The sequence below is a fragment of the Lathyrus oleraceus genome, unplaced genomic scaffold, assembly GCF_024323335.1.
Source record: "Lathyrus oleraceus cultivar Zhongwan6 unplaced genomic scaffold, CAAS_Psat_ZW6_1.0 chrUn0400, whole genome shotgun sequence".
Taxonomy (NCBI): domain Eukaryota; kingdom Viridiplantae; phylum Streptophyta; class Magnoliopsida; order Fabales; family Fabaceae; genus Lathyrus; species Lathyrus oleraceus.
In genome coordinates, this window is record NW_026112791.1 from 38,839 (window position 1) to 55,035 (window position 16,197).

The 16,197-nt window shown below is 27.7% G+C and overlaps 1 protein-coding gene across 1 annotated transcript; it reads right to left on the reverse strand.

The window, feature by feature from the left end:
• Window positions 1–10,326: 10,326 nt before the first annotated feature.
• Window positions 10,327–13,177, reverse strand: LOC127114139 (beta-galactosidase 7-like). The gene has a single exon (XM_051046528.1). The coding sequence runs from the start codon at window positions 12,918–12,920 to the stop codon at window positions 10,404–10,406; it is 2,517 nt and encodes an 838-aa protein (XP_050902485.1). The 5' UTR covers window positions 12,921–13,177; the 3' UTR covers window positions 10,327–10,403.
• Between the last annotated feature and the right edge of the window lie 3,020 nt (window positions 13,178–16,197).

Here is a 16,197-nt window from a genome sequence, read left to right on the forward strand (position 1 = left end):
AATAATATCTAGAATTAGAAATTAAAATTACAAAAATAAATTTAAGTAATTTAAAGAAGTTGTGATTTATTCACAAGATAACTTAGTATATTTGTATATAATTAAAAAATGGACTAATTATCCATAAAACTACTGAACAACTATTAATAATTATGAACATTGGTAAAGTTGTACAATATTAAAAAACTAAAATTATATATAACTTTTTTTTTCTCAATAAAAGCATTAAATTGTCATTATAAAAAAACAGTCATTACAAAAATCAATCCAATGGATCCAGGTATCAACCAAAACAAGACCTATTATATTCAAGGATGAATTGTATTCACATGGTTTTCTAACTCTCTATGCAATGTACATCTCGCTACAATATTTCGTATTATCTTATCTTTTAAATATGGGTTCTTATCTCTTTGTGAAAATATCTTCTCATTCCTACTTCTCCAAATCTCATAAACTGCTTCCGCTATAGCTATTTTCAAAATATGCCACTTCCAAACTTTTATCTTTGTTTCTTTTATCATCCACATTTTCTCTCTATTCCAAATATAAAGATTTCTTCTAATGCCCATCCACATTAGAATGTCTCTCCAAATATGGTTAAGAGCATCACAAGCAAAAAAGAGATGGATCATGGATTCACAATTCTCACAGAAATAACATTTACTAACATTTATAAAACCAAACCTCATTCGTCTATCTTTGATGGAGAGTTTACCATTCAACTTTATATAATTATATCATAAATTTTTTTTTGACGCATACTTGGTATCTCTTGGTGGTTCTTGTAACATCTCATACTTTCTCCAAGATATTATTTAGAATTTACTATTAAAATGGACTGTTTTTTTATAAAATGGAATACTTATAATGAAAACTGAAATAAAATTCGGAAAAAAATGTAGATTTAATAAAATTGAGCAATGGTTCGACAAATTGCTAGCGAAAGAAAATCAGTATCCGCATTTCTAATCGAGTTCAAATGTTAACAATAAGTGAAGTAAAATAGTATAACACAACGACCAATTATTAAATAAAGTGCTAATTTGCAAAAATCTTATTTTTCTTCCATACGCCCTTCAAGCAACACATTCAATCATGCATTTTTTCTTGAGTACCTAAAATGTTAATTGTAAGGGTCAAATTCCATATGCACGTTGAATCATGTTCACCATAAGAAAATGTCATAAAATAGCACAAAACACTTCACCAAAAAAACTATAATTAAAAGTTTTTTTTGTATTATATATATATATATATATATATATATATATATATATATATATATATATATATATATATATATATATGTGTGTGTGTGTGTGTGTGTGTGTGTGTTATGAAATGCATGAACCCAAAATGACTAATGAGACATTAACCATCTATATATGTAAATCCATTTCAATGGCGGAAGCTGTCCTAAAGTCTCTTGCCACAAAACTCTAAGAAATGTTAATTTGTCACAAAAGCTTTTGACAGAAAGGCCTAAAAAGCGTCAAACTTTTTATCAAGACATAACAAGTGACTCTACTACAACATTCCACATAATGCATATTTCACTAGGATAACAAGTACATCTTTTATGAAATTGAAAAAGTATAGGCTGAGTATTTTTACGTGTAAGATATAAATTGAGTTAATAAATTTTTATAAAGCTGAAAGTTGAGAGATAAGACAGACAAAAGTGACACCGATTGAAGCAAACAATAGAGAAAATTATTGGAATGTACATGACTTTTTCAAGATAAGGAGAATGGTTCTATTTATTAGGTTTATTCAATTCTCACTTAGTCCAAACACCCCAATTTTTAGGAACCAAATTCACTAAGTCAACAATTTTTATTTTTTTCAATTACTAACCCACTAACTACCTATTGCGTATATTCTTAAGATCACACACATACTGCTATAAATAAATTTGGTACCATAATAAAGCACATGCTTATACACTAAGTGCACAAGTAAGCATTTTATATGGTAGTGGACAGTCAACAAGACCAAGGCAATGACCCTAACTAATATTTATATTACGTTACTAAATATTCTAATTTGTCGAGTACCGGTATGTATATTTACATTATAATATTCAAAACAAAATTCAATTTCTATTTATATCTATTAAAACCAATGCAACAAACACCTAACCTTAACTTCTTAAAAAATAATCCACATCATTCGATTAGATCATGTGTACAACTTTTACTAAACCACTAATCAAAATACCACTATTTGCCAACACCCCATATGATATTCTTTGACTCTTTCCATACTAAAATCCATTTTCTCCCTCTCTAATTTCTCCAAAACCAGGCTAGGAGTGGCAAAACTCAGAGAAATGGAGAGAAACTTATAATTTTGTACCTTAAAGAAAATGGTTTCAAGTACTTCTCAGTAGAATAAGAGAGTAATCAAAGTAATCACTACTCCTGTTGCAAATATCTCAGGAAGTCATTCTGTTCTTGCAAAGTTGATTTTGAATTTCTCTAATTACATTTCTCGATTTTGGATTAGTGTTGCATAATTAGTTATGTGTGTGGTTGTTATTGCAGGATTATATTTTGGATTTCTTCCATCACGATTAGATTTTCATCTTCCCACCGTTATGGAAAAATAGATTTTGGAATGTTTTCTTGCAAAATTCTATTCTGGATTTCTCCGACTGGATTGTTGTTCTTGCAGAATTCTACTTTAGATTTCTCCAATATTATGAAATGATTCAAAATCTTCAGAAAAGAACAATGTTAGGGAATAAACAAATTTGTTGCAACGTTTTCAATCCCTCTTCTTTCATTCCAAGTAGTTTCATCAAACAATATCAATAAAATGAGTTTAAAATCCATGTATGTTAATTTCATTTAGAAACTTCTTGCATTTGCTCTCTTAACCACAATTATTAAGATCTTCGGAAAAGGTGGTTTGAAATGGATTAAAACTGATTTATCGTTGTTAACCCTTCCTAATACTTTAATTCTTGGAATTCCATTGTTGAAAAATATGGATAATGATGAAGTTGTTGTTCTTTTAGCTTAGATTATTATCTTAAAGAGTATGCTTGTTTTCTTGTAGAGTTTGATTTGGTACAATTTGCTTTTTTTGTATAGGAATTTAATGTTGTCAAGAACATGCTATATGCACCTTCTTCACAAACTACATAGGTACAAGACAAATCAATTTTGGTTTTCCTTTCTTGCATAATTCTATTTTTATTTCACTAAATTTTTTAAAAAATATAACACATATTACATTTTTATGCCAAATATTAATAGTATCACAAATGGCCAAAGTAAAAAATTACCAGAATGAAATATTTACCTACCTACTAATAATATTATAATAATTTATTTTAAATATAACATAGGAAACAATCGATATGGAAATAATTGAAAGAGATCACTTTCTACCACATGTTATTCAAGTTAATAATTAACTAAATTTATTATTATTGGTAATCAAAATATTTAATGTTAAATTAGAAATAATAAACATAGATATTAAATGTCTTTTAGATTATTATGAATGTTTTTTATATTATGAGAATTAAATTTAACACCTTTAATAGTTAAAGGCATATGAAATATGTATAATGTATTATATATATTAATCATTAATTCTAATATTAATAGCATTACAAGGGTATAAAAAAGTTACTAAGATAAATATTAAATAAAAACAAATTTTACTACAATTTTTTTTTCATAAACAGTATTTATTAAAATTGATTTATCACCATTTAATTTGAATCAACAAAAATTAATTTTATTCTGTAATAAAAAATAAATTTTATCTGTCACTAATAATAGGGGATGGCCGACTACTTTGAAGACAAAAACATCACAAATCATTATAAAAAGTTATTGAAAACATTAATGTCATAAAATATAATGTCATCATTAAAAAAAACGAATGATAAAATATTTACAATAAATTATATTTAAAGTTGTTCTCAATTAAATTAAATAATGAATATAATAAATATTTAAATTTTATATTATTAACATTATTACTGAAAATTTAAAAACTCATTGAATTCTATTACATTATACTTTTGATTATCCATATGTAATTTAACTTAATTTTTAATTTTTATTAATAAATAATAAAATAACATCAAATTTACATCTATTTATTTCCTAACGATAATAGAAAGTTATCAATTTCATTTTTGAACTAAATTGAAATATTTATTACCAATAAAGATTTAATAAAAACTTTAATTGGAGTTATGATGAAACAATTACACTACACTTCATTTTAACCATTAATATTATCATTTTAATTTACTATATTATTTTTCAAAAAAAGTATAAATAAAATATTATTTATGAGCACAAAAATGTCATAAATAATTGTAAAAAATTATTGAAAAAATTGATGTCATAAAAGTTAATTTCATCATTAAAAAATGTGATAAAAACTAAATAATGAATATAATAAATGATTTAATTTTGTATTATTAATTTTTTTATTAAAAATTGAAAAATGAATGTGAATAATAAGTAAATTATTTTACTTATAAACATTAAAAAAAATTTACATATAAGATTTTATCCTAAATATTAACAACACATAATAAAATGACTACTGGGACTTTAATATTTTAAAAAATGCTTGAAAAATGACTACGGGAACTCTTTTGCCAAGTCCTCCGGTACACAAAAATTAACTATCGGAACTCTTTGGCAAAGTCTTCCGGTATACAAAAAAATATTAAAAAAAATTTGAAAAATAACTACCGGTACTCTTTTGTAAAGTCTCCCGGTATACAAAAAAAATTATTATTATTTTAAAAAATAAATAAATAAATTAGTTAAAAATATATAAGGATAAAATTTGTAAGGGTGTAAGGATAAATGTAGGGGTATGAGGTAAAAATTTGCTGGCACAAAGGTCTAAAAAACTTTAATTTATCACAAAGGATATATAAACCCGAATATATCTACTTTTTTTGTAAGAATTTAACGCATGAATTAATGATAATAAATAAAATAAACTTTTTTTTAAATCATTAAAGATAATCAATAAATTGATGGACTTAAATTACTTACCTATTTAATTATTGACAATTTTAATTTTGTTATAGTTAAGAATTAATTGGATTTCAATTTCATATCTAGTGGTTAACCCTTGCATAGAATATTCCTTTATTATTATCACAATTTCATTCATTGAGCCGATTAAAATAATAAACATAGGAAAATATATACGCTTCAGTCATAAGAAAAGTCATAGGAACGCATTGTTGTATATAAACAACAATCTCTTAACTTTTTTTAATACCACACCATAGCAACTATCTTAACATCGATCATAAATAATAATGATTGCTTACTCTGAGTCAGAGTCGTTTGATTGTGGAACGTTTATAATGTGCGAAATAAAAAAGAACAAACATTAGTAGAAATAATTTTGTTAGATGAAAAGGTAATAACTTGTTATTTAAAATATTGTGTTTATTGTTAGCAAAATATACTTTTATATTCAAAATATTTAACATTATTATTTTTTCTTTATAAAATAATTGATTCTAATATTTTATTGCTATATATTTTTTTCTTCAGGGAACTCCTTTACATGTAACAAAAGCCAAATAGCTTATACCACGATTTAGAGAAATGATAGAAGAGAGAAATTCATATACCATAACAAAATATAAAAAATACTTCATGTAAATGAAACATACAAACCAATCAAAGGCTTAAAAATGCATGTTTTTTGGGAACGACTTATGTCATAAATATTCAAGACTCATACTCCACAATTCCACACTATTATTTTGAATTTGTCACCATAGAAACAATTTTAGAAAGAGTTGGAGACAACAATGTTCTTTCTGGTAGTATTATACATAAGTTACCCTACAACAATATAAATTATATTATATAACTATATTCAGGTTTCTTTTCAGACATGATTGGAGCGCTTCATTCTCTTGGACATTAAGAACACATTTACTCATAAGGAAAACCTACAAAAATTCTCAGACTTGAGTTAAGGCTACAAGAGTAAGATTTTAACTACCCATATTTGTTATTCATATAGTCGTATATAAATTAAGTGTATTAAATTAAAATTAATCTAAACATTATAATAATAATTTATTCATTTATACATATGAATGAAATTGTAAAGGCCATGTTGTGGGAAAAATAGCTATTGAATTTGAAAATTTGATGATAAGTCAATAAAAAAATGACCATAGTTGCAATCACCTCTACAATAGTGAATGTGTTTAGAGGTAACTATATATTTAAATCTTATATATATTATATTCACTCAGAAGTATTACCATTTTCACTAATAAACTTAAATTTTTGATCCACCGCTCGATCAACTCAACTTCAACTATTCAGATTTACATCAATCTAGAAAATTCAGAATTCTAAAAAATTAGTGTACCCATTGATTATACTTTATTTGGTTACTAATATTTATTAATTGTCTTTTTATTCTGTATAAACTATACACTCCATCAAATACTTAGCTAGAAATAAAGGAGATTCCTATCATTGAGTTTTAAAATATGTCACCTCAAAAGATAATGACTCAAAATAGAACTACACTACAAAATGTAATGGCAATGACATGAGAGTCAGATATTAAGGTACACTATACATTTTAATTAAAAAATATTTTGTAAATACAATTATGTTATTTTACTTACCAATTTTTTTAAACTTTTAAATATAGGAAGTTTTCTTCACAATTTCAGTAACTATAAATGAAATTGACGATAGGTTTGGATGGCATTACATTGGATGTGAAAAATGTATGAAGAAACTTCACCAAGAATGCCATGAATTTAGGTGTCCTTCGTCTGAACCACCTTCCAAATACTCTAAATAAAGGTTAGACATTTGCAATCATAAACCATCTTATTAAAAAAATTATTATTAATATAAGGTAATGCCGAAATGTTAAAAGTTAAATGTATAAACTTTTTTTTTTGAAAAATGTGCATTGTTTTTATTAAAAATTGATAAATAATTTTTTCATTGTTTTTCCAACACAAACTTTCCATTTTTAGACTACTTAACATGTGCCCTTAGGGCACAAGTTAATCACATGTTCAAGATAATATTGAAAGTGTTCCATGAAACCGCTAATGCGAGTTTTTATAAAAAAAATAATATATATCATAAATAAAATTTTAGTTTATTTCAAAGACTTATTTTTACCATATGCACAACCTTCTTTACAACCAGCGCATCACGCAGGTCGTATACTAGTTTACTATCATTTATAAAACCAAAACTCATCGGTTTATGATTGGTGGGGAGCATACCATTTTGCTATATATAATTATATCATAAGAAAATATTTGACATATATTTGGTATCTCTTGGTGATTCTTGTAACATCCCATACTTTCCGCAAGATATTGTTCAGAATATACTATTAAAATGCGACTGCTTTTTTATTTCTAAAATGGAATACTTATAATGATAACTGAAATAAAATTCAAGAAAAAAAGGTAGACTTAATAAATTTGAGCAACAGTTGGAAAAATCTCTAACGGAAGAAAATCAAGTAAAATAGTGTACCATAACGACCAATAATTAAATAAAGTGTTAATTTGCAAAAATCATGTTTTTTCCCTTACGCACTTCGAGCAACACATTCAATCATAAATTTCACCTAGAGTATCTAAAATGTTAATTGTACGGGTCAAATTCCATATACACATTGAATCATGTTGACCATAACAAAATGTCATAAAATATCACAAAACACTTCACTAAGAAAAATATAATTAAATTTTTTGTATATATATATATATATATATATATATATATATATATATATATATATATATATATATATATATATATATATATATATATATATAAATACAATGAAACCAAAACCACTACTGAGACATTGACAACCCAGATATGTTAACTCATTTAAATGGGGAAGCGGTCATAAAGACTCCTGCCACAAAGGTCTAAAAAAACGTTAATTTATCACAAAGGATATGTAAACCCGAATATGTCTACTATTTTTTTTAGGAATTTAACACATGAATTAATGACAATAAATAGAATAAACTTTTTTTTTAAAATCATTAAAGATAATCAATAAATTGATGGACTTGAATTACTTACCTATTTAATTATTGACAATTTTAATTTTGTTATAATTAAGAATTAATTGGATTTCCATTTCATATTTAGTGGTTTACCCTTGCATATAATATTCATTTATTATCATCACCCTTTCATTCATTGAGCCGATTAAAATAATAAACATATATATACGCTTCAGTCATAAGAAAGGTCATAGGACAACTTTCTTAACATCGACCATATTCACTATATATGCATTCGTAGAAATGATTTTGTTAGACGAATAGGTAATAATTTTTTATCTAAAATATTGTGTTTATTGTTCACAAAATATACTTTTATATTCAAAAAATTTAACATTATTACTTTTCGTTATAAGTTAATTGATTTTAATATTTTATTGCTATTTTTTTTCTTCAGGGAACTCCTTTACATGTAACGAAAGCCAAATAGCTTATACCACAATTTAGAGAAATGATACAAGAGAAAAATTTATATACCATAAAAAATATAAAAAATACTTCATGTAAATGAAACATACAAACCAATCAAAGGCTTAAAAATGCATGTTTTTTTGGGAACGACTTATGTCATAAATATTCAAGACTCATACTCCACAACTCCACACTATTATTTTGAATTTGTTACCATAGAAACAATTTTAGAACGAGTTGGAGATAACAATGTTCTTTCTGGTAGTATTATACATAAGTTACCCTATAACAATATAAATTGTATTATATAACTATATTCATGTTTCTTTTCAAACATAATTGGAGTGCTTCATTCTCTTGGACATTAAAAACACATTTACTCACAAGGAAAACCTACAAAAATTCTCAGACTTGAGTTAAGGCTATAAGAGTAAGATTTTAACTACTCATACTTGCTTATTCATATATTCGTATATAAATTAAATGTATTAAATTAAAATTAATCTAAACATTATAATCATAATTTATTCATTTTTTCATATGAACGAAATTGTAAAGGCCATGTTGTGGGAAAAAATAGCTATTGAATTTGAAAATTTGATGATAAGTCAACCAGAAAAGAATCACAGGTCGATGATACCATGTGAAGATGGACTCTATGCAAATCATGCCATGGAAATGACAAGCTTTTGGCTATGGCTTGGAGAAGAAGAAAGAAAGGCTAACATGCATGCAACGATGAGAAAAGTAGAACCAATGTATTGGTTAATCTTAATCAGTTACATGAGCATTGTTTTGCTTATATATGAAGTAATCTTCAACTAACTAACCAACTATAGTGTAACTAACTTAGAGTTAAGTTATTTATGTTATGGATGTTAGTTACATCATCATGTAGTTACATCGGCATGTGCATGCGTATGATTTACATTATCATCATCATTTCTATTATCATTAACAAAATCAATAATAAAAATTCAACTCATCATCCAATTTAATATCACTAGCTTCTATGTAACTCTTAATAGTCTTAACACATTCATATTCTCTGGCATTGAGTCATCGTCTTTGTATATCATATTAAACAACTTCCAAATTAAACGTGTTTTATTTTGTGCGTTTTTACGGTCATAGAACTCTTTTAATTTATTCAACATTTATGACCTTGATTTTACTTCTTATAATCTTCTTCCTATGGGATAAATATGTTCAAACAAGCTATTCATCTATTTGAATTATTATTAAATAGGTTTTATTTTATATATTATTAATTTAATTTTTTGGTTGATTTTAGTAATTTTTTCTAACTTTACATTATATTTTATTTGAAATATTTTAATGAATTTACTTACTTAATCTTAAAATTTTATTTTTCTTTCATAAATATTTTAAAATATTAGTGGAAGTGGGAGAAATTTTGTAGAATTAAGTTTATAATTGGAGTTATAGATTTTTATGACATCTAATTGCATAATTTAATTATGATTTTAAATCATGGAAGTGAATAAAAAAATGTGAGATAGAAATAAAAGAGAAAAGAGGAACTGCACTAAAGAATATAATTCTAAAGATCGTCACATAAAAAAATTATGACGTGGCATAGGAAAATATAAAAGATATAAGAGTGCACCTGAACATAATCAAAGCCCATCATCAAAGTCATCACATAGGATTTGTACACTCCTAATTTGTTTTCTAAGATAATAATAGTTATTTATACTTTTTTGTTTATTTGTCTAGTCTAAAGTAAGAAAATGAAACTATGATGACTAAGGTTGTAGCATAAGTAAAAAATTGAAATTTTAAAAATAAAAAGTGGAGCCCAACAGAAAAATATAACATAAAGAAATATATGTCACACATTATAGAATGTGCTAACATGGAGACAAATTATAATATAGAACTACACGTGCACCATTTGTACACGATTATCTTCAGGATTAGAGCCATCACATAGGAGTTGCACAGCTAGCTGGCCATTTATGCCACCTTTAGTTATTCCAAATATGGAACTTGTCACGTTAATTGAACATAATTGTTTTCCACCACATGCTTTTTCGACCACTGCCACACTATGGCGTGATTCCCATTCACCTACTTGAAATGATCCACAATTTCCTTGTGGATCTCCATAGCTCGCAAACTGGATTTCTGAAATAGTTTTTCCATCAGGGCATTTTAGTTCTAAGGTTTTTCCATAATCTGTTCTTGCACATATAAAATCAATTGCAACTGTTTGAACAGACACATTAAAAGGGCTTCCACCCATTTCCTCAAACAAAACCAACGTGTTACTTTTTGTGTCATTATTTAAGAATGACCTTGGCACATGGTAAAACCTCTGAGATGGTTCTCCACAGCCACTCAAACATTTATCAGCTCCATAATTTCCTCTATAATCACATTTAATATCACATCCATTTTTGTCAGCTACCATTGTAGGCCAATACCTTCCAATACTTTGACCATTAACCCATGCATGTCCTTTTGTAAGGCCTATGAAATCCAAGACTACAGAGTCTTTACCTTCAGGGGTCTTAAAAGTAGTCTTGTACCAAGTCAATGGTTTTCCTATAACAACATTGTTTATGTTCCATTGAACTCCATTTTTAATTTTAGAATCATAGAACCTTCTAGCCTCACCGTTTAATCCAACCTTGTATGACCAACTAGATTTTGATAAATCCATAGTATTACCTGAACTGGTTGCAATGAGTTTCACAGGACCCCCAACAATACCAGTTTCTTTCATATCAAAAGATGCACCATAATGCGCATGACCAACTGTACCACTTAGTAAACTTATAATGTTGGTACCTTGTTTTAACGAAACGATTTTTTCATATGTAAAACGAAGGTTATCATATGTTCCCCACTGTGGGCCAATATATTGTCCATTAACATAGGCATGAAGAACATGGCCTGATGTGTTCACTTGCAAAGTTGCATTACTCCAAGTGGATGTTTCATTGATGAAAACCTTGGTCATGTACCACAAATAATCACTAGCATCAACGGTAACACTCTTTTGCTCTAAAAGTTGAGACGCGTTAAATGTACCTATTGCTTGTAAGGTGTCTTCCACAGGGTCAGATGCCCATGTCCAGATGAGTGAGTTTCCTAATTCTTTAGATAGTTTCTTCACATAAACATTTGTTTGTGCATCAACCTTTGCAGTGTTGAAAACTTCCTTGTTGCAATCTTGGAGAATAGACACTGACCAAGAAGGCACATGGTACTTTCCATCTTGTTGTAGATCAACTTCAACATCCTTAGAATTATGTGAATTACTCAAAAAACAAAATTTTTCTCCAGTGGCATTATTTGCATATGTAGTCAAATATACTGAATCTCCATATTGCTTCTCTGTAACCGTTCCATTAGTGAGAACCTTCTCTCCTAACTTTATGGCGGCATGGAGTTTTTTAAGATGTCCCCATTTTGGTTGGTTCAAGTTACCATATTCATCAAGTGGTGCATCATAGTCATATGCTGTAATAATATATGGACCACCCGCAGTTCTTCCAAAATTTGTTCCTCCATGGTACATGTAGTAGTTTTGGAGGACACCACCGTTTTGAAAAAAACGTGCAACTGAAAATGCTACATCTTCAGCAGTTCTGTGTGGCTTCCTTTCACCCCATTTTTGGAACCAGCCAACCCAATTCTCTGTAAACATTTTGGGGCTTTTAGGATTGTTTGGCTTGAAATTATCACAATAATAACCATTGCATGTGTTGATAATAGGTGATGGAGCATTGTTTTGCTTGCACATGATCCATGGGACGCCGACATTTTGAGCTAAAGCCATCTGGGCACACCATTTAATGTATGCATTCCCATCTTCTCCATAATTAGTTATGACATCTCCATATTCATTCTCAATTTGAGCTAAAATAATTGGCCCCCCTTGTGGTGCAAACAATCCAGCTTCTTTGCACAAGGTCACAATCTTTGTTGTGAATATTTTCATTTCCTCCTTAAAAACTACATTGTCAGTCCTTAGTTGAATCCCTGGCAAGTTGTGTAACCACATTGGGAAACCTCCATAGTTCCATTCAGCACAAACATAAGGACCAATTCGAAGCACAACATAAAGACCTTCTTCATGAACATTTTTTAGAAACTTGATGAAGTCTAGATTTTCAGAAAAATCATATTGGCGGCGAATAGGTTCGTGAAGGTCCCAAAATATATATGTTTCGATGGCATCAAGACCACCATCTTTTGCTTTCTTAATAAGATCTGGCCACATTTGGGAAGTGCTGCGTGGGTAGTGGATTGCACCAGATATTATTATTCGTCGTTCTCCATTGATGATAATGGCATTTGTATCATATTCAACCGTTGTTGCAAATGAGAAAGCACACAACAAAAATGAACATACAATAAAAAAGAGCCCAATCCTGGGATTAAACATATTGTTTTGTTCTCCAAAAAAATATTATTGTGTATTGTTTAAAATCAACAGGTTTTTATAGGCACAATTTATTATTTTATTATCCTATTTTTAGTTTATTTGTAAGCCATGTATAAAATCTATCCAATTTGCTAAGATAGATATTTGGGTCTATAATTAACTTTCCTCCATAACTTAAATTGGTCTTTCGGTTATAAATTATGAATTGTCATTTTCTATTGTGAAAGTTTCTTTTGTAAAATATAAAATAACAGTTGGCTAAAAGATCTTATCTTCATTACATATTAGCTAGCCATCTTATGTTTGTACTCCTAAAAAAATCATATTAGCAACACACATCCAATTCCGATTATCATAAAAAAATACAAACAATTTTTTAATAGTTTTTTAACAATAACAATATTTTCTAAAAAACATAATTTTCAATTTCATAAAGTATTAAAATTTTCAAATAATATCTAGAATTAGAAATTAAAATTACAAAAATAAATTTAAGTAATTTAAAGAAGTTGTGATTTATTCACAAGATAACTTAGTATATTTGTATATAATTAAAAAATGGACTAATTATCCATAAAACTACTGAACAACTATTAATAATTATGAACATTGGTAAAGTTGTACAATATTAAAAAACTAAAATTATATATAACTTTTTTTTTCTCAATAAAAGCATTAAATTGTCATTATAAAAAAACAGTCATTACAAAAATCAATCCAATGGATCCAGGTATCAACCAAAACAAGACCTATTATATTCAAGGATGAATTGTATTCACATGGTTTTCTAACTCTCTATGCAATGTACATCTCGCTACAATATTTCGTATTATCTTATCTTTTAAATATGGGTTCTTATCTCTTTGTGAAAATATCTTCTCATTCCTACTTCTCCAAATCTCATAAACTGCTTCCGCTATAGCTATTTTCAAAATATGCCACTTCCAAACTTTTATCTTTGTTTCTTTTATCATCCACATTTTCTCTCTATTCCAAATATAAAGATTTCTTCTAATGCCCATCCACATTAGAATGTCTCTCCAAATATGGTTAAGAGCATCACAAGCAAAAAAGAGATGGATCATGGATTCACAATTCTCACAGAAATAACATTTACTAACATTTATAAAACCAAACCTCATTCGTCTATCTTTGATGGAGAGTTTACCATTCAACTTTATATAATTATATCATAAATTTTTTTTTGACGCATACTTGGTATCTCTTGGTGGTTCTTGTAACATCTCATACTTTCTCCAAGATATTATTTAGAATTTACTATTAAAATGGACTGTTTTTTTTATAAAATGGAATACTTATAATGAAAACTGAAATAAAATTCGGAAAAAAATGTAGATTTAATAAAATTGAGCAATGGTTCGACAAATTGCTAGCGAAAGAAAATCAGTATCCGCATTTCTAATCGAGTTCAAATGTTAACAATAAGTGAAGTAAAATAGTATAACACAACGACCAATTATTAAATAAAGTGCTAATTTGCAAAAATCTTATTTTTCTTCCATACGCCCTTCAAGCAACACATTCAATCATGCATTTTTTCTTGAGTACCTAAAATGTTAATTGTAAGGGTCAAATTCCATATGCACGTTGAATCATGTTCACCATAAGAAAATGTCATAAAATAGCACAAAACACTTCACCAAAAAAACTATAATTAAAATTTTTATATTTATATATATATATATATATATATATATATATATATATATATATATATATATATATATATATATATATATATATGTGTGTGTGTGTGTGTGTGTGTGTGTGTGTGTTATGAAATGCATGAACCCAAAATGACTAATGAGACATTAACCATCTATATATGTAAATCCATTTCAATGGCGGAAGCTGTCCTAAAGTCTCTTGCCACAAAACTCTAAGAAATGTTAATTTGTCACAAAAGCTTTTGACAGAAAGGCCTAAAAAGCGTCAAACTTTTTATCAAGACATAACAAGTGACTCTACTACAACATTCCACATAATGCATATTTCACTAGGATAACAAGTACATCTTTTATGAAATTGAAAAAGTATAGGCTGAGTATTTTTACGTGTAAGATATGAATTGAGTTAATAAATTTTTATAAAGCTGAAAGTTGAGAGATAAGACGGACAAAAGTGACACCGATTGAAGCAAACAATAGAGAAAATTATTGGAATGTACATGACTTTTTCAAGATAAGGAGAATGGTTCTATTTATTAGGTTTATTCAATTCTCACTTAGTCCAAACACCCCAATTTTTAGGAACCAAATTCACTAAGTCAACAATTTTATTTTTTTCAATTACTAACCCACTAACTACCTATTGCGTATATTCTTAAGATCACACACATACTGCTATAAATAAATTTGGTACCATAATAAAGCACATGCTTATACACTAAGTGCACAAGTAAGCATTTTATATGGTAGTGGACAGTCAACAAGACCAAGGCAATGACCCTAACTAATATTTATATTACGTTACTAAATATTCTAATTTGTCGAGTACCGGTATGTATATTTACATTATAATATTCAAAACAAAATTCAATTTCTATTTATATCTATTAAAACCAATGCAACAAACACCTAACCTTAACTTCTTAAAAAATAATCCACATCATTCGATTAGATCATGTGTACAACTTTTACTAAACCACTAATCAAAATACCACTATTTGCCAACACCCCATATTCTTTGACTCTTTCCATACTAAAATCCATTTTCTCCCTCTCTAATTTCTCCAAAACCAGGCTAGGAGTGGCAAAACTCAGAGAAATGGAGAGAAACTTATAATTTTGTACCTTAAAGAAAATGGTTTCAAGTACTTCTCAGTAGAATAAGAGAGTAATCAAAGTAATCACTACTCCTGTTGCAAATATCTCAGGAAGTCATTCTGTTCTTGCAAAGTTGATTTTGAATTTCTCTAATTACATTTCTCGATTTTGGATTAGTGTTGCATAATTAGTTATGTGTGTGGTTGTTATTGCAGGATTATATTTTGGATTTCTTCCATCACGATTAGATTTTCATCTTCCCACCGTTATGGAAAAATAGATTTTGGAATGTTTTCTTGCAAAATTCTATTCTGGATTTCTCCGACTGGATTGTTGTTCTTGCAGAATTCTACTTTAGATTTCTCCAATATTATGAAATGATTCAAAATCTTCAGAAAAGAACAATGTTAGGGAATAAACAAATTTGTTGCAACGTTTTCAATCCCTCTTCTTTCATTCCAAGTAGTTTCATCAAACAATATCAATAAAAT

What these genes read in the sequence shown, in the direction of transcription:
- LOC127114139 (XM_051046528.1), bottom strand. Translation starts at nt 12,920, where the DNA reads ATGTTTAATCCCAGGATTGGGCTCTTTTTTATTGTATGTTCATTTTTG.